The sequence below is a fragment of the Calypte anna genome, chromosome 2 (genome assembly GCF_003957555.1).
Source record: "Calypte anna isolate BGI_N300 chromosome 2, bCalAnn1_v1.p, whole genome shotgun sequence".
In the NCBI taxonomy this organism is placed as follows: Eukaryota; Metazoa; Chordata; class Aves; order Apodiformes; family Trochilidae; genus Calypte; species Calypte anna.
This window is the reverse complement of record NC_044245.1, coordinates 90859570-90879429: the sequence shown is the minus strand read 5'-3', so window position 1 is coordinate 90879429 and position 19860 is coordinate 90859570. Positions and strand designations below refer to the sequence as shown.

At 41.8% G+C, this 19860-nt stretch overlaps 1 protein-coding gene across 2 annotated transcripts in view; it reads left to right on the top strand.

Annotated features, from left to right (window-relative positions):
* Window positions 1-3285: 3285 nt before the first annotated feature.
* Window positions 3286-19860, top strand: part of GLIPR2 (GLI pathogenesis related 2) — a 28168-nt gene continuing 11593 nt past the window's right edge. The window contains exons 1-2 of one of the 2 annotated variants that reach the window (XM_008505481.2): window positions 3286-3497; window positions 16970-17078. In XM_008505481.2, the coding sequence (XP_008503703.1) occupies window positions 3485-3497; window positions 16970-17078 (122 nt within the window). In that variant the 5' untranslated portion in view covers window positions 3286-3484. Of the gene's footprint in view, window positions 3498-16777; window positions 16839-16969; window positions 17079-19860 lie in introns of those variants that run through there. The other variant, XM_030445426.1, reaches the window with a different exon arrangement.

Sequence of the window (19860 nt, the reverse complement as noted above, 5' to 3'; positions counted from 1 at the left end):
GCCCTCAAGCAGATCAACAAATTTGCTGACAAAGCACTCAAGCCCCCCATCTAGCTCATTAATAAAGATACTAAATGGCCCCAAAACTGAGCCCTGGGGGACACCACGGGTGACCAGCCACCACCTGGATTTAACTCTGTTCAGCACAACTCTCTGGGCTCGGCCAACCAGCCAGGTTTTTACCCAGCAGAGTAGACCCATCCATGCCATGAGCTACCGATGAGCTGCATTGAGCTGTCAGGTGCCTGTCCTGGTTGGTCTGTGTAGGACCCTAAATGGTACCTGATTGATACCAACTGATGTACTGAATTAATGACTCAAAACATTAGTGATGAGAGCCATTTGCATCAACTGGACCCATCAGAGCATGCACATATCAAAAGGTTTATCTCAGGCCTTCTTAAATGTGTCTGAGCCTGACTGCAGGCACTGGGGGTCTGCATAGCCAGCAGCACACAGCAGGTGACACAGGACACCTTGGGTGATACTGAAGAGAAACCACTGGAAGGAAGGGGTGCAGGAAGCTTCCAGGAAGGCAAAGCAGAAAGAGGACGTGGGGTTTTGTATGGTAGCACTGGAGGAGCTTATGAGACAACGAGCTCTAGGGCCAGTCACATCGAGATAAAGAGGAGTGGATGCAAAAGGGTGAAATGGAGTTGCCTTGGTGGGAGAAAAGGGTACACACGGTAGAAGAAGGAATCCATTTTGTCATCTGAATGTCACATATCCAGTGTAGCACCAGAAGTTTAGCCACAGACTTTTAGGGTGTAGTTGAAATAGCTTTACTGCAGATGAATTATCTCCAACTCCCTGATTGTGAGGATTCAAGCACTTCCTTTCAAATTGCGTTTTTGCTTCTTATATGCTCTATGACCTATTTCCAGAAAGAATATTTGTTACACCAGTCTTTAGTACTTAAGTGTTAATTTTTTTCTAGACAGTTCTGTTTTCCTTTTAGCATAAAGGTGGAACAACTGAAAAAGAGTCAGTCCATATAGTACATTTTTTTTGCATCTTTTCCAGAAATGCTTAGTAGGTGTTGCTATAGTAAGCAGAATGCTGGACTCATGTCTGGTTGTCATATCAGGGCATCTCTGTTTCTGTAAGATAGTTTCCAGTGCTCAGTATGGGATAATACAATTTTTATCCCAGTATTTGCTCTGTAAGGAATCATGCAGTAATTAAATACACATGCATCTGGAGGTGCTCCAATCCATCATCAACTGGAAATCCCATTTGTTTCCTCTCAGATGTCTGTATATTTGATACTACCTGAAACTGGTAAAAGGATATTAATGATTTGAGTTTGCAAATTTCCCTAGTAGAATTTTTTATTTAATTGCTTCCATTACTCTCAAAGATTCAATTACATTCTGATTATAAGTGTACATACTTCCTCCATATTTCCATCTGATAAGATCAGCAATATTTGTTAGTGTGGAAATTTCATCAGGTAATTTTAAAATGCTAAAAAAGCACAGCTCCCCACTTCCTCTTTGGTTTTTGTGTATCTCAGCTTACGTTACTTCCCAGTCTCTGATGAGTCACTACATTTACTTTGTAGTAACTGGTAATTTTCACATTTCATGCCTCAGCACTGATTTTGATTTCTTATTTTCTGATCAGAGAAAGAACCATTTTTTTTCCCTGTAGGTAACACTGGATTTTTGCCTAATCAGAGAAACCCTCCTCTCCAAGTTAGGAAACACAGGATGTTGTGTAAATCACGTGCAGGTGTCTCTGGTCACTTTGGAAAATAATGATGCTGTTTTCTTAATAGCAGTGTAGGATGTCGCTTAATAATGTGGCTGAATATTATAAAGATCTGAAACATAAGCAGTATAAAATATAACAATCAGCTATCAGGATAAATATTAACATTTTAAATACCAAAGACTCCCAGCTAAGCAAATTGGAGTTCTCTTCACCTCCTTGTCAAGGCCAGAAGGGTGGCACAGGATATTTCTGGGCGTTGATATCTGTCATAGGAGTAATACAACCCAGAATTTCAAGTTTAGCAGAGCCTTTTTAGAAACTGGGGTTTCAGAGATAGGCCCATGGTTAACAGTGGCTTTTGCCACCAGATCAAGGGTTCTGATAGTACCTGCTCCAGCTCTCCACCCTACTCCTCAGCCAGCAGCCACCACTCTCAAGGCAGAGGGAGTGGGATGTGATGTCCTTCTCCACCTCCTCTGACTTCTTCATCCTGCTCTGCTGCCTGTTTTCTTACCAGGAAAGGGAAGAGGAGTGAGCTCTCACACCCTATGTTTTCCTCTTCTGGGTGGTGATCAATTACCCCCATATTTCTTCTTAGTGGTCCCATCAGTAGTGGCACCTCCTCAGCCTGTGTGCCAGCCTCGACAATGCAGCAGCCTCAGGAGGACCAGTATGCTAGTGAAGGTATGTTGCTACTTATTTTAAAAGGAAAAAACCATTTTATTTCTGAGTTTTCTTTTCTCATCATGGGGCTCAGCTTTCAGAGGTAGATAAAGAATAATTAGAATGTGCTGAGCCAGAAGACTTGGCAGAAAGGCAAGTATAACCTTGGCATTTTGAAAGGCACTGTAAAAAAAATGAGAAGGATTGACCTCATATTTTATTGTAATGATGAAAAGATGAAAGTTGGAAACACATAACTGAATTACTGTTTAGAGAGATGCAGCACTTCTTAGCTTTAATCAAATTATCACATTTGACGTCGTTGAAGTAGTTAATATTTGCCAGATTAGCTTGAGGTATTTTGATGAAGTATGAAGATAACAGTGGCACAGGGTGCTTGCACAGATAAAATGAGGCATACATACATCCAGCTCTTTTTACAGAAGTACAGCATCAGCATGGTTCCTGTTTCACCTGCAGAATCTTATGCTGCATTTTACTAATACCTTCTACACGTGTCATACCAGTGCAGAATGTGATTTTAGACATAAAACATGGGTGTACTTCAAACTTTCTTATCACCTGCCTCTTTTGACTTCGCATACAGTAGCTGGGTAAAACTTTAATAAGTATTTAGCTGTATGAAATAACCTCACAGGCTATGGCAGCTATGGAAGCAGATTTATTTGTCAGCAGAATTTCTTTCCACAGCCTCCTCTTATCAGAAGACAGCCGTGATTACTAAGCTAAACTGGTATGTGAAACCATATGGTGTTTTGGAGCTGCTTGGTTACTGTGGAGGATAAATAGCTCCTGACCCTAAAGAGGATCTTTTTAAGAAAGAAAGAAAAAAAAAAAAAAAAAAAAAGTGTGTCCCCCTCTGCCTTATAAGGCATGGGCAGGCTTACTCCAGTGCTGAAGAAGGGGTGGTAACACGTTGATGCTGCTGAGTTTCCTCCAGCAGCGGTCGCAGGCGGCTGCCGAACTTGGGCTGAAATTGCGAGCGCTTCCCTCCCCGGCACTTCGCAGAGAAACTCGGAGAGGCAGCAGGTGAAATTTAAAAAAAAAAAAAACAAACCAAAAAACAACCAAACACCACTTGATCATGGGAAAATCAGGTGAGCAAACGCCTTCGTGTAGTTGGCTGTCTAGTTTTAGAATCTCCGTGCCCGGTTTTGTGCTCGGAAACTAAATGGAAACTCAGGCTAAAGCGTGAGTGGGTTTCCTCCGAGAACGCTGCTTTCGTTTGTGCATGGTACAGCCTGGGAGGAGCTTTCTCTCTGATACAGGGTTAAATAGAAAAAAAAACCAAGGAAAACGACCCCTCCTCCCCAGCCTGCACAGTGCAGAGGTTGTTGTATTTTATATGTGGCTTGCAGTTTGTAACTTTCAGTAGCTTTGCTGTATGAAATAATTATAAGCCCTATAGCTTAAAAATAGTTTTTTGTCTAGCTGTCTGATAAAACTTACCTTCCTGGCAGATAGGCAGCAGGATGCTGTGAGGGGGTGAAGTTTTTATCAGCCTTCGTATTGGGAGGATTTAGATTTAAGACTTGGTTACTGTTTAACCAAGGATAATTTCGCTCAGCTCCAAAGTCTCTTTCCCAGCTGTACCGGGATTTGTGAAGCCTCTCCCTGCAGCTGGCTGCATTCTTGGTCCTTTCCCCTCTGCTCCGGGCACTCCACATGCCTTGCTCTGGCACTCTCAGCTGGGGGAGGGCTCCTCTGAAGCTCTCAAGGAGCTGGAGGTCTTAAGAAGACAAGAGGACACGGTCTCAAGTTGTGCCAGGGGAGGTTTAGGTTGGATAGTAGAAAGAATTTCTTTACCGCGAGGGTGATCAGGCATTGGAATGGGCTGCCCAGGGAAGTAGTGGATTCTCCGTCCCTGGAGATACTTAAAAAGAGACTGGATGTGGCACTCAGTGCCATGGTCTGGTAACTGCAGAGGTAGTGGACGAAGGGTTGGACTTGATGATCTCTGAGGTCCCTTCCAACCCAGCTGATTCTATGATTCTATGAAGAAGAGAGCACTTGTGCTCAGGGCTTTGCCCATCTTTTGGTCATGAGAAAAATCTGCTGAGCTTCTGAAATGGCTGTGAAACTGTTCATTTCTTGGTCTTGTGGTTAGGGCATTATTTTTGTGACAAATTGGAGCCCAGCAGCATATTGTCTGTCTGTCCTGTGCTTAAGGGGCACATATGGAACACATTCAGCAAAACTTAGTACTTGATTCACTCAAAACCATAAGCTTCTTCCAGATAACCATGAGGAAAGTCTTTGTGGATAACACTTTACTAGGCCTCTGAATAAGTGTATGAAGTTTTTCCTTTTTTTTTACCAAAAAAAAAAAAAAAAGAAAAAGAAAAAAAAAAAGATCAGCATCTTAAATGATATCAGATCTGTCTGCAAATGTAACTGTAACGGGCTTCATGGTATGATAGTCCAGGCAAAGCACCATATGGCTGCCAGGGAGTGGTTTTGGCCCCATGTCCTGGAAGCTGCATAGGTTTTGAAGTGGGTTGGGAATTTGTAAATAACTTGACAATTGAAATAACTGCCTGCAGTTATTTCAGTCCACAGTCTGAAGCATCATGTTCAGCATTTCTCTGCTATTTGAATAAAAAGTACAAATAGATAAGTCTAAAGCCTGTACATTACATTAGCAAAGCTAAATGGGCAAAAGCAGTGGAGATATTCCACTGCCCTGTTCCCAATCCCCAAATTATTAAAATCTCATCTTACTTTAAGATATGCACAGTTTCTGTGTAAATCACCAATACAATAATAAGAAAATTGCTGTCTTTTTATTATTTCCTGCACATTTATTACTTCACAAAGTTGGTTGTTTCATGGTTGACAGCAACAACAGACCAGAAATAGGTTTTAGCAGTGCTCATGTAGGTATTGTTCTCATCCTTAAGTAATTATAAAATACAGCCTGGGATATAAACACAGGTTAAAAAATTTTTGTCACTTCACGTCATGCTTTTCAAACCAATGGTAAACGGGGTCTAGGTTGCCATCTTTGAGCTGTGTGTGGTACTTTTAGATGAATCATGAAACTGGGATCCTGTCCTGACAATTGGTTTATTGACTAAACCCCATCTGTCCTTTCCAGTGCACTGAAGTCTTTGAATTTCTGTCTGAGATCATTCAGTGGGGTTGCTTTTGAATGGACAAGAGCAGCTATTTCAGAGCACCATTTCCTCTGTGTTTAGTGAAAAATACCTCATGTTTCTTTTGTAGCACTCTTGAGGAAATGATGCAGCCAGGTTTCTCTATACTGGGATATATGGAAATGCAACAGGTTGGAATCTGTCTGACCTCCAAACAGTGCTTGGGTGAGAGAGACTGTGGTAGAGTTTACCTGCAGGTACAAATTTAAGGGTGGTCTAATTCATGTATAGTAAGGTCACTATTTTAGAATAAATGTTTTCAGTTTCTTTAACTTTTTATTTTTGGTAAATCTATCTTGAGGGCCGAGTATCCCCATGCAAAGCAATCCAGCTCTTGGAAATCTCAGTTCTTTGATAAATGCACCCTAATAATGTGTTGTTCCTACCTGTTGGATTGTATTTGAAGCAATATTTTTTGCAAGTATCAGAGCTAGAGACTTAGCATTGATTTTGCTTCACTGAATAAGAGCTGAGTGTTGGAAGACATCAGCACTTCTGACTCAGCTGACTTCTTTGGAAGTGGCAGGCTGCTAAAACTAAATTTGTACTGAAGCGTCCTCATCAGGCTTAGAAAAACCTCCCAGGGCCATAAAACCTGAAAATACTTAAGCCAAACACAGAGAACCCCCTCCGTTCTCCATCCGGTCTTCTCTTTTCGGACAGCATTTAGATGAGCCGGGTGGTGCAGGCTCCTCCCCCCATAGATCCCGCAGAGATTGAACAGAAAAGGTTGGGGTCAAAAAAAAATATATTTTTTTTGCAGGAAATGAGGTGTGGATGAGCTGGCTGCTCTTTGTTAGCGTGTTGGCAGGGCTGTGACCCCCCTGCAGCTGTGCGTGGTCGGAGGCCGGGGTCCTGCGGGCATCCCTCATCCCAGAGGGGAAATCCATGCGAGCAGCTGCAGGAGATGCTGGGGGAAGCATGGGGCTGCCAGCTCCACTCCCCCGCGGTGGAGCACAAGGGGTTTCTGCTCTGAGGTGGGAGTTTCTCAAAAGGTTGGGATGCTGGCAGGAAAAGGCTGCTCCAAGTCTCGTTTCTTCCACTTCCCCTCTGGCCCTGTCTTGGTGTAGGAAGGGAGCTCACCCTGCTCAGTCCCAAAAATCCAGATGGGGGTGACAGCAGGGGAGTTGCCCTGATTCTTCTGGCCAGTGTGTGCCGGTGCTATGAGACAAAGGCAAGAACAGGCTCAGTAAATACTGCCTATCTTCTTTCAGTGCTTGGTTTCCCCCCCTTTTTCCTTTTTCCCTCCTCTTTCCTTCCCCTCCCACCCCCCCTTTCCTTTTTTCCCCCCTCCTCTTTCCTTTTTTTCCTTTTCCTGCAAACATGGGTTGATACTCCTGAGAAAGGGCTGGGAGTTAACCCACTGTACTGCCTGGTGAGTCAGTGCAAAAACAAAGGATTTGACAAAGAGAAGAGAGACAGGAACCAAACTCAGTGCAATTTTCTGTGCTGGTTTTAATCTTCCTTTGAGGCACATTCTGGGTTTTAACCCTTAAGATGCACCTTTGGAGCACAGCGAAATGGATTTTCTGTGGAACAAGCTATGTTTTGAGCTGTTCCTAAGTTCAAACTTGTACTTCAGCATCTCAGTAGGGCACAGCTGCATCAGGCTGTAACAAAAGTACAAGAGTGCTTAAGAAATGACCTGTTTGCTTTCTGAGAAATGTCATACCTGCAAGCTGCCAAAATGACAAGGCATTTTGTGCTGGCTGGATTTACAGGACTGGTGAGGATAGAGGAAAAACTGCTAGAGACCGAGCATTCACCTTTGCTAACAGCAGGACCTTTGCAGAACTTGTCAGTACAAGATGCTGTTTCAGACCTTAACTGGAGGTGTGGTAGGAAAAGGGCCTTTTAAAGATCAAGTGTAAAACCCCACATCTCTCCAGTTTTTCTGTGTAGAAGAGACTGATCACTTGGTTCAAGTTCAGTAAATGGCAAATAGAGATGAATCTGCCAAAAAGGCATCAGGCTTTCACAAACAGGACTGTGGGCCAGATTTTTACCTCTCTGTTGAACCAAGAGGGTTTCAGCAGGGGAGAGAATGAGGATGCAGCTGTGCTGTGCAACAGGGGTTACTCCTGCTGGCTGTTAGGTTAGCAGCCTTAGCTCCTCGTGCTCAAGGCAGATAAATACAAAACAAGTATCAAAGTCTCTCAAAAAATAAGACAGAGGGTGATGGTCTGTAGTAACTAAGGTATCTATCAAGGTTTTCCATGCCACAGGGTCACATCAAAAGCCATCAGCCCTCCTTTCTGAATGCTTCAATAAATGTTGCAAAAGAAAACAAAAAAGCATGAAGAAAGATTTTATGACTGGAAACATTGAAACCCTGGGTTTTCTGTCAGTACAATTGGTAGTGACTATCTTGCCTGGATTTGAATTTGCCTCAGTTGCTGCTCGTATGTGCAGGAACAAAAAGTATGAGAAAACGAGTCTCTTGATTTTAACTGCTTTATTGTTTATTACTTATCTCAGCGGGCCAGAATGCTATTTAAGATCACTATTTTTGGTGGAGGCCATGCTGTTCTCCAGGAGATTAGCTGCAGCATATCTATGTTATGTTTTTACAGGCAGATGGAAGCTAGTTCTGCCCAGCCTTTGGAGGTCTGAGCAGCAGCTCTGGCAGAGCTGGGCTGGCCCTGCAGAGAGGGGGGCAGATGGGTGGCCAAAAGTAAGAACTGGCTTCTGCACAGGCAGGTAGGAGGTCAGACACCTGTACATCACAAAGCTGAAATGAGGTTGCACATTTTGCTGATGTTTCCATACCCTCTTGTAACTGTAAACAGGGGAACTCTTTTCTATGAGATAGCTCTGATGATAGTTTGTGGTAGGCACATGTGAAGAAGTTATTGAATAGGCTCTTAAGTGTGCCCTGTGGGTTTGTTTGCCACATTTGTAAATTCTGTGGGCCACTGGCACATGGTGGGTGATCCTCAAAAAGTGATTTGGGGTGAACTGTGTTAGGGCGTAACCTGTTCTTGAATTTTCCCTTATGGAGACCTGTTACTAAAACAGACCTCTCAGCTTAGAATCACAGAATGTTTGAGGTGGGAAGGGACCTCTGGAGGTCATGTCATCCAGCTCTGCTGCTCAAGCAGGACCACCAGCTCTAGCTGGTTGCCCAGAAACATGTCCTGATGGCTTTTGAGTATGTCCAAGGATGGAGACTCTGCAACCTCTCTGGGCAATCTGTGCCATTGCTTTGTAACCCTAGCAATGAAAAAGTGTTCCCTGATGTTCAGGCTTTAGTATAGCCCCTTAAACTGTCCCTAATGTCAGGTCATAGGAGGGGAAACCCATGACACAACGCTGTAGGTGTGGCACTGACTTTCTGGAGAGATGCAAAGGGCTTCCTTTTGGAACTCCAGTCTCTGGGTGTAGGCAGCATGAGCATTCTTTGTTTGTCTGCTTCTGAGCACTGGGCCAGTGTGTAAGCTGCAGAAGGAACACTGAAATAAAGGGGTTAAAAGACTTTGGTGTTTAGGTGTAATTTTACCTTGCAGCAGGAGGTGTGGGGGCAATATGCCTATCTGAGCTTTTAAATCTATTGTGTTCAGAGTAGACACAGGGAAGATCTTTTTTGCTAGGGTGGTAAAACACAGGAACAGGTTGCCCAGAGAGGTGGTAGATGTCCCATCACTGGAAAAACATTCAAGGTCACGTTGGATGGGCTTTGAGCAGCCTGATCTAGCTGAAGATGTCTCTACTCATTGCAGGGGAGGTGCGCTGGAAGACCTTTAAAGATCCCTTCCAACCCAAACCATTTAATGATTCTATGAAATAAAGACAGTGTTTTTCAAGATTTTGAGTTATGAAAATAGGGATTTAGCCTGTTGAGCAGGGGTATGAGAAAAAGATTATGTAACTGATAGTAAATTGAGTAAAGAAAGCTTCCTGTATCACCCTGCCTGGTCTGGACTACTGAATGTGTGAGTTTACACATCGGTGGTCAGAAGAAATGTGCACATCCATATTTCCATGCCTCAGGGATGTGCATAAATAAACATACTTTGAGCATTGCCCCAGCTAGCTTGGATGTACTTGGCAGAAAAACAAGGTGGGAGGGTATTTGAGCTGATGAAATGAAAGCTATGCCAAGCAATGGCAGAATACAAGTGATAAAGGTATAAAATGGCAGAGCATATCCCAGGACAAGTGGGATAGTTCTTCCAACTTTCTTCAGTTCTTTTTTGCAAAATTCTTCACTTTCCAGAGTCTCAGGTTGGCACCAGAGAGCTAACAGTGCTATGTACAATGAACTTGGCACAGTGTATCAAGGTTCACCCTGTGCTCCCTCTAGAAGCACCACATCCACAGATCCCAAGAACTATGCAGCATCCAAAATTGAATAAGCAACCAGCAAAGCTACTGAAGCAAAAGTTACATGCAAATGAGTTAAAGAGGGCTTAAAAATCTTACTTGCTAAAGAGTATAGTATCATGCTGGTCTCATCCAAACAGTATTATGAGGTGGAATCACAACTTAATGGCTGAAGCTCAGATTTGATGGTAGGGAAGTTCTGTTTTCTGGTCTTCCTCATTGATGAATACAGATGCACCTTATTTTCTTCACAATCTAAGCAGATATGATGTTGGAAAAGGGGGAGGAGAAGAAATGGAAAAGATTGCTTCACTTTCTCCTTCTGGGTAGTGTGGTCAGTTCTAACACGTGGAGGCTGCATGGTGCTTTGTGTTTTGAAGTTTATGTACCGTAGGAACTGTCTGGTGATTAGATTTAAGAATGCAAGGCCTTACTAACAGGAGGGTATCCATAGCCTTCTCAGAAATGTTAGCATCTTACTCATTAGCTTTCTGCCAGGGCTGGCTGGCTGTGTTTGTGTCCTGATTACAATATCTAGTCCTCCATGGCAGGATAGTAGTAAAAACAATACTTGTTGTCTCTAATCCAAAGCCAACACTGGCTTCTCTAGATATGATGAGCAGTCAGTTCCAGCCTTACACAAGGTTGAGGTGATGACTTGTTCACAGGCTTCTTGGTCTGATTGTTTGGAGGGGCTGCCAGCAGAGGACTTCTCTCCCCACCCTTGTCCCTCCAGTGGAAGTGAGAACTTGTTTCTGTCAGTGCTCAAATCTGCTGATTAGTGCTGCTTTCTTGTTTGATTTTTTTTTTGTTTGGTTTTGGTTTGGTTTTTTTTTTTTAAGATTCTTTTATCACAGAAGGCTTTGCTGCATCTCAGAGCCGTGCAGTTTCCAGTTTACCAGGTGTTCCTTTTTAATCAGTGCAGTCAATTGCCTAACAGTTTATAAAAGACCTTAAGTGAGGAAGTAATCAACACTGTCTATTATAGCAAGAATAGGATTTGCAATCAGATAGTGACATGACTAATGTCATTGAAATACTATTACCCTGGCAGCTTCATATTCTCAAGCAAGATGCCTCAAACTGAGTATGGGGGAAAATAGTGGGTTATATCATATATCCTAGTTCATGTGAGGTTAATAAGTAGCCAGTTTGCTGTGAAGGAAGCCCAGACAAAATGAATGGGGACTTTGTGCATCAGATTAAATTAACTCAGACACCTTATTGTTGCCCTGAAGCTCACCCCAGTGAAAGGCAGGTGCGTAAGAAAAGTTTGGAGAAAACTGAATGCTGAAAGACATCAGAGAATCTCTTCCCTGAAGAGGAGATTCTTGAGATGAAGGGAAACCTATTTTGAGCAACCTGATAAACACATGGAAGTTCCAGGAAACTCCCCCCATTCAAATTAGTGTCTAATTATAACTCCTAATTCCTTTCATTCCCATAAGCAATGCTTTCTCTTCTAAATTTTGGTGGGGTCATAGAATAATTCAAGCTGGAAGGGAAATAGTGTTCCAAGAATTAGGATATCTCCCATAAATGCCTGTTGCATGGGATGGAGATGTTGCCCCCATATTGAATTCTTAGTCCAAAGGTGTAAAAGATGACAAAGAAAGCCCACCCAGGATATAACACATTCTGAATAAAGTAACTTTATCTTTGCTTCCCTCCAGGATGTATATGTGTTCTCATTTCTTCTGTATGTTTCCAAGTGATCAGTTTTGTTAAGAGTAGAGGGGAGTTTAGCACTGAAGGAAATGAATTCTTATGGCTGGAAGTGATTCATGAATTGGAGCATCAGATCTGCCACCTCCCAAATGGCATATTTAAGAATAGCATTAAGGCCCAGTCTTTGAAGATGTTACTGTCCCAAATGGGGAGCAAGAAAGTTCAGTCAATTACACAGAGAAAGACACAAGGAATATTCCCTCCCTGTGGCACACCAGACACCAGCCAGTGTAAGGTCTTCCTGGGGTGCTTGTGACTTCAAACCAAAGTGCTGAGTCAAAATAAAGTAGAGGCATAACTGTTCCCTTAATGTTTCCCCTATCATTTAAATACCTGCCAATTCTCCATCAGAAGAACATTATTCTCAGAGTGTGAAAGATTCAGCTGGAGCTTGTTTCCAGGAAATTACATTTTAAGTCAGGATAAAGATTATTAATAAATATTATTATTATTAAATAAGTCTGGTGTCTTAGAAAGGTCTAGATGAAAATGTGGTTATAAGAAAATGGGATGTCATCTACTCAAGAATTTTCTTTGTCTCCAATCTGTTAATATACTCTGAGAAGTTTGATGAAATAGAAGCATATTCAGTTATCTGGGACGGTAATAAAGCACTTCTTGATATAATTACTTTGTCATTCCCTGAAGCCTCTGAGGAATTATTTTTACCACAAAGCTGTTGGGCATATTAAAAGTTGCATTTGCTGCATTGTCATTCCACACCCCATTCCTGCAGTCAGAGTAGGGTAGAGCAATTCTGCAGAGTCAAGAGACTGAAGGGATTTCATTATTAAAGCAGAGATGCCTACAGAGTTACCTGATTGCCTTTGTGGGTGTTTTCTGCCTATTTTGTATTTGTGTCCTCTCCATATATTCAGGTACTTGGCTTCTTTCTGCCTGGGTAACTAATGTTCCTCCCTGTCTTCTGGCCAGGAAGGAGTGTGGAAGTAAAATGTAATGTCCTGGGTACTGTGAGTCACACTGCCAGGGTTGGAGGTACCAGGCTTTTGTGTTTACCTCTTTCCAAAAGGGTGGGTCATTTGAAGTGTATTTTTGTAGCTTTCTTCAGATATGTTGCTCTAGCCATGATGTGAGCATATTTCTAATTATTAATTTTGGGTCAGAATTGAAAAGTGAGGTCATCATCATCACTGACCTGTAACACACATATTGGATGAAAAGCTGAGGCCTATGTCATGGTTCAAAGAGGGGTTGAGATAAACATAATTCTAGGATTCTACATCAGGTCTGTTTCTTGTTGACTTCACTATATTTTAACTATCTGAAAGCTAAACAGCAAAAATTAAAATGTATGGAAAATAAAAAATTGCCCATGAAGATTAATCCATAAACAATAGGTCAGAGAACACCAGGAAAAAAATGATACTTCTGGAAACTGATACTAGGCTCTTTCTTGAATCACTGCGGTGGATACTTACTCATAAAAAGGTACACACCTGTTTTGCTAGGCAAGTGTAGCTCTGATGTGATGTGCATCCTGATTGGTGACATAAGGACTGCTCTGAGCATTTCTGTTGTGTTTGTATCGGGTGGAAAGGTTTTGTGTTTGGGTTTGTGGAATATTTCACTGTTATTTTTCCTGCATATCATCTTGCAGCTCTGCAAGACCAGTGGAGCAGGTACAGTTGCATCATCTGCCAGGATGATGCTGAGCATCTAGTATTGTGGAAGATATGTTCAGATAACTTGCTTCCATTTTTACATCCAAACTTAATCTACTTTGACTTTAGTAAGGCCTTTGACACAGTTCCCCACAACATTCTCCACAAGAAGCTGTCTGCTCTTGGTTTGGATGCATGGACTGGATAAACAAGTGGTTGGATGTCTGGGTCCAAAGAGTTGTGTGAAGTGTATTTAAGTCCAGCTTGGAGATGGTCATGAGTGGTGTCCCCCACGTCTCAGTGCTGGGATGGCTCCTGTTTAACATCTTTATTGATGAGGGGGATAGAGTGTACCCTTAGTGAGCTTGCAGACAGCACTAAACTGGGTGGAAGTGTCAGTCTGCCTGAATTCATAGAATCACAGAATGGTTTGGGTTGGGAGAGACCTTAAAGTTCATCTAGTTCCACCTATGATTCCAATGATGGGCAGGGACACCTCCCACCAGACCAGGCTGCTCAAGGCCCCATCCAACCTGGCCTTGGAACACTTCAGGGAGGGGACATCCACAGCTTCCCTGGGCAACCTGTGCCAGTGTCTCACCATCCTCACAAGAAAGAATTCCTTCCTAATGTCTAATATAAATCTCCCCTCTTCCAGTTGAAAGCCCTGTTGCTACATGGAGGCATGAAGTGCTTTCTACTTGAGAAAGACTGAATAGATTGGCACTATGTAGAGAGAGTGAGAGAATGGAGAAATAGAATACTCAGCAAAACAAATCACATGGGAACAGGTAGCCTAGATTCCTATGCTTACTTTTCCAATGTCACACAAAGTTGATAGATGAAACTGAAGGTCCAAACAAGTAGCAGCTGTAAGGTGTGCTCTGTATGCTGCTCTGTATGTATGCTATTTCATAGCATAGAAATTTGTTGTCATGTGCTGTTATTATCATAACCAATGTTCCAGAAGAATTCAAACCAGAGGCAAATAATTGAATAATGAGAAGCAAGCAACTGTATCTAATACCTTTAGTTGTTTTACTGATTAAGCTGTGTAATGATTCATGACCAAACCTAACTTCCTGGCAGCAGGAAATAATGTTTTCTAGCAGCTTAAGCAGCCTACATGAAGGGAAACAAGTACATCTCCAAAGCTGCTTGGGAAGCTGTTCCCTTTTGGGTGGGAGCCTGAAAACCCCTGTTAGCTCTCGCTTTTCATGTCTGGTTTCTCAGTGTATGGAGCATTGGTAAAATGGAAAAACTTAACATGTCTTCCAAAACAAATCTGAAGTGCTCTTGGCAGCTGAGTGTCCCTCTCCACACATCAGCATGCACAGGAGAAGCTGTGCAGGGGAAGGTGGGGAGCACATGAGCTTGAGTCATGGCAGATAAGTGTTTCTATAGTGGCCACCTCTAAGGGAAGGGGAGGATGGAGGTTCTCTAGGGACAGCATAATGGTGCCTGCCATAGCTTGAAGAAACTTGGTTTTGTTCATGTGCTGTGGGTCTTTGAAAGTCAAAACGTTATGAGCTGGGTTATGCAATACTTCTGTTAATGGATGGACAGCTGACAAAGCCTGTATTTCCCCTGACTTCACTTTTTAAAGAATTTTTATTTTCATTGACACTGAGAGCAATTATTCTTAGTAGAAACTTCTACCTTTTCAGATCAGATTGTTTGTTTACTATTTAATGCTGAGAAGATGAGATACTAAGCCTAGAGGATAACAACCACAACCTTAAGATGGCCTTGTGCAGAAAAATGCAGCCTGGAGTAGGTGATGCAGCTTCCAAAGCTGTGTATTTCAACTTTGCTTTGCTTTCAACTTTAAAGTTTCCCTGCTGGAAGCATGGACTGCTGCATAAGTGAAGTTAAATGACCTGGCCACATGCTTGCTTTCCTCAGTAACCCATGACAGAAGCCTTAGAAATGATGCAGCAGAGAGATTTATGACCCTGGCTTGGCAGAATCACTGAGTTATGGGCAATGATAGTAAGGATGATGGGGCAAGTTTGTTAGCAAATGGATGTGTGGGTGCTTAGACACCAGAATGGAGGTGCCTGTTTTTATTTGATAATATGCAGCTTGTGACAAACAAAATTGAAGGAAAACCTAAGAGAGGAAGGTGGTGGGAAGATTTCATCTTACTCAACAGAGTGCTTGTTGATGTGTTATGCTAACAATTTTATACCAAAAAAATGAGCCTGAAAGCATGTTGATGGAGAATATATTAAAATATATGTCTACAATGACACTTTGGTTTGGAAAAGGTCAACCCAACTTCAGACTGTGTTCAAAAGGTGTAAGGTATTGTGTGAAACAGTAGTGGCTTTCTAAATGTATTGGATATTGAGATTATCTTGGGCTGTTGTAGTATCCTAAAGCTGTTGGGGCAACGGGAGAGAACTGAGAACAGCTTAAAACATGAGGTTGGGCTTGGTAATCACCTTAGGAAAAAGTTACAAGAGCAGTATGTGCAAACTGACAGCTTTCTTGTAGGAAAATGCATCACTGCAAACAGCAGAATAGTGCACATGCATTAGCATGGGAGAGAACGATTTATTATCATTGTTAGGATTGAGTAGTGAGAGTAAATTGAGAAAGCAAAGCTTAGTAATAGGAAATAATTTCTAGTCATGAGGTCTACTCGAGCCTCAAAAGTCTCTGACAAAGAAAATGGTGGTGGTAGTTATGCTAATTGCAATATTCAGAAATAAACTCAATGAATCATTAATAAGTGTAGAAACCTGTGTCATGGTAAAATTGGAGTATATATTCAAAGATGTCTTGGCCTATTCAGAAGCTTCAGCAAAATAGAGGAAAAGTATTTTGAAGATGGTCTCCATACTTCTCTAACTACCCCAATACCCTGTTTCAGGTTCCAAATTTCTCTTTAAAAAGCAAATACCAGGGAAGTTTGGGTTTTTTCCTCTGAATCTTGGGGGAAAAAAAATAGCAAAGTCATAAAAGGAGGTAACATGAAATTACCATTAAGATGAATTGCACTGTGACTTGTCCCTTGTCCTCTGCCTTGTGCTGCTGAAAGCCCCAAGTTTATCAGAGTAAAACCAGGAGCTGTTTCTCAAGTTTTGCAGTAACTTTGGAATTCTGCTATTTACCAACTGTGCTCTAGCACAGGTGGAAAGAAATCATCCCCAGCAATTGTTTCTTTCCTTACCACTTGCTGCTGGTCTTGAACCAAATATTGGTGGATTTTAAGATTTCTATTCATTTGCACTATGTAACAAATAAAAAGAACGAGCTGTGCTTCGTAGCTTTGCAGGGTTCCACACATTTCACTATCTCTGTTTTCTTTAGGTGGTGGCTTTGATTAGTACAAAAAATTCTTGCATACAGTGACAATTTTTTTTTTGTTCATCTCCTCAAGGGACCTATTTGAGGCTTACTATGAGACTTTGCAACTGTGATGCTGTGAGCTGAAATTTTAACATAGAAGTCAGTCAAACTAACCTTAAATCACCTTGCTGTTGAGGAAAGGAATAAGGTTCACATTTTTCTTCAGTCTTTAGTGAGTGTGTATCATCCCAATGGGAGTGTCTCAGAGTTCCTGGGTGGAAGGTATTAATGGCTGATTTCACCCTACTACCAGGTAATGACGGTGGTATTCTTCTGTTCTTCAGTCTAGCTTACCCCAGCATCTTGGCTACAGGTTATGTTTTTTCTGTCTTCACTAATGGCTGTATTTGACAGACCTTTCCAATTTTTTTGATGTAATTTCAGCTTCCAAACAATTTGCTGAAGAAGTCTTGAAAGCACACAATGACTACAGGAAGAAACATGGAGTCCCCCCATTAAAACTCTGCAAGAAGCTAAACAGAGGAGCCCAACAGTGAGTTCAGTCCTTTCTTTTCTCTAATGAGATTTGTGACACTTTTTTCATAGTGTGCAGTCAAACCTGACACATAAAAAATTAACTTCTGATGTGCTGATACTCAGTGAAGACTTACTAGGTGGAGAGACCCTACTCTTTCTGTCTCCCTACCCAGACCTTTTTGTTCCTTCTTTCTCCATCACATAGCACCAGCTGGTCACATGGACACTTGTGTGATCACAAACATACAAATCTTTCTAGCAACTTTTTTCCAGACGTGGGCTCCATGTGTCTACATACATCTGGTTTGTCTCCTCTGCAGAGGGTAATTGCCTAAAACATGCTGCATCAAAACCTCTGTCCTATGATGGATTGTCCTCTGCAAGAGAATTCTCACTGCTGCTGAAATAGTGGGAAAAGAACTTTTTTCATGGTAGGAAGTGATGACTGGTCTAAGATGAATGGAATCAGAAGGAAGTACTTTCAGATCAAATTGGCTGTCTTCCTGCCCCAAAAACAAAATCAGTATACATTGTTCTTTAGTCTGTCAGGAGGAACACATCTTAGCTCTTCTCCAGAGCTGCAGGCTGCACAACTTCTTTTCAGTCTGAAGTACAGTGAATGCATCTTCATGCTGACCTAAGTCTTCTTTACAGAAATTTGAGTCCTGCACTGCTTGTTCTCTTTGCTGTAGGAACGATAACCAGATTATTTCCTTTGCCTTTACAGCAACCTTTGTCAAAGCAGATTTGAAAACATTCATTTTTTTTTTACAGGCTGATCCTCATTGTTCAAAGGGGATGCTTGAAGGAGTAAGTGCTGATTAAACTGTTAAGAAAATAAATAAATAGGGGCCAGTTTGATCCCAGTAGACATGAGCTCTTATCGCCTGTTAGGTTTTTCACCATAACCATTCAGACTTCTCCTCACCAGCTGCCTGGAAGCTGGAGAGTCTGTAGCCTTTCCAGATCCTGATTTACTGTCCCAGCATGGTTCTGTGCTGTCACATAGATGTACCAGCTCCTGCACTCCTTGACCAGAGATCTCTGCCAGGTGTTGTGCTGTACAACACACCATGTACATGGCATGTGGACATGCCCTCTGCCACCAAGAAAAATCTGTCTTAAATTTTTTTCCTTTTTCTTTTTCCTTGAGACTGCATGGTAGCTGGATACAGTATTGCTGAGAGATGGAATGCCTGTGACTCATCCACATAGCTCTGTAATCTGCTGGGGTTTTCCTACTGTTCTTTAAAGGGTTGTTTTGTTTCTGGTTTACACAATGCCTGACAACGAGGAAGAAATGTCATTGACTTGTCAGTAACACTTGTTGTGTCTCCAAAGTGCTACAGCTGGTTTGAACAAGTCAACTTGTATGAATAGTTCAGATTATTCTGTCAAATATGCTCCAGATTTATCTCTAAGTATCTCTAATACCCTTGCTGAGTATTTTTAGGTCCTTCTGGAATTCCTCACAGTCCCCTCCAGTCTCAGCTGACTTTCTCTACTCTAATGAATAACAGTAGGAAAACTTTGGTTGAGGTCTGTAATTTCACTTGCAAGATTTAAAAGACAAAAAAGAGACTGGTGAAACTGTTTGGTAGCAAGAACTAGAAATGGTTTGACCTCAATAAAAGGCATGAAATCAAAGGAAACTCCTATTTTTCAAGACATATTTTGCATAATCTTAATTTCAAAGAAGAACTTTCCAAAAAAAGCCTTTCTTCAGGTATATCTTATACCTTTGTTGGTATATAGCTGGTATCTGGGTACTTCTCCAAGCTTCTCTATCAGTGTTGAAAATGATCTGTTTGCTACTACTTTCAGTTCCAATAACTGACAGGTTACATGAACTGACTCTTGCATCCCTCTTGAGCATGAGATGAGTCAGCCTCAGCAGGTGTCTGTTTATCTCTGACTGTAATGAAGCAGAGGGTGATGATCTCAGATGCAAATCCCATGCTTTCAACTCCTGAGCTAGAGTGTATTAATCACCCTTTGTCTCAAATCCTTGGCAACTTTGTCTGTGTACTTTGTTCCAGTCTTGTCTCTAGCTTGGGACGTGGGAATCCACAAAAAGCAAAAATACAGGACTGTAGCAATATTGGGCATGAAGGAACATCTAAAGATCCTGTAGATTTTTTTTTTTTTTTTTTTTTTTTTTTTTTTTTTTTTTTTTTTGAGAGAGAGGAGTAGGACAGAAGGAAATGAGAACCTAATGACTTGAAGTACTAGGTTGTGCCAAAATGTTCAATGGGACAAATTACCTGCCTGGCAGATGCCAGAAATTAATCATTAGGGAAGGAGTGGCAGGACAAAACAAATGAGTTGAACCTTTCTCCCATTATCTTTTCCCTTGAATTACAGATTTCTCCTGGAAGTTATGTTGTATCCTGGTTTTTTGTTGATGTTTTTTTATAACTCCTGAAGACTGCACAAGCCACACACACACTGTAAATTTGTTTTGCTCCATTTCAAACCTTCATGCTCCTTGGTGTCTGCATCATCCTGTGGTGATGACTTTCACTGCACACTGTGGAAAAAGTGCTTTGTCTTACTTGACTTTTAAATCTATGACCTGATGATTTTGTGTCTCATCCAGTCTCCTGTGCCATGAGAAATAACAGTCTTTCCAGTTTCACTTTCTCCATACTGAAGCCTCTCCAATGGTGAATAAAGGGAATAATTATTTTACATGTGATGTTCTTCTTCACCCTGTTGCAAAACAAAATGCATCCCCTGCTCTCACACATGTCAACTTCTGTAGGACAGTGGTGCTTATCCCCATGTTGGTATATCTG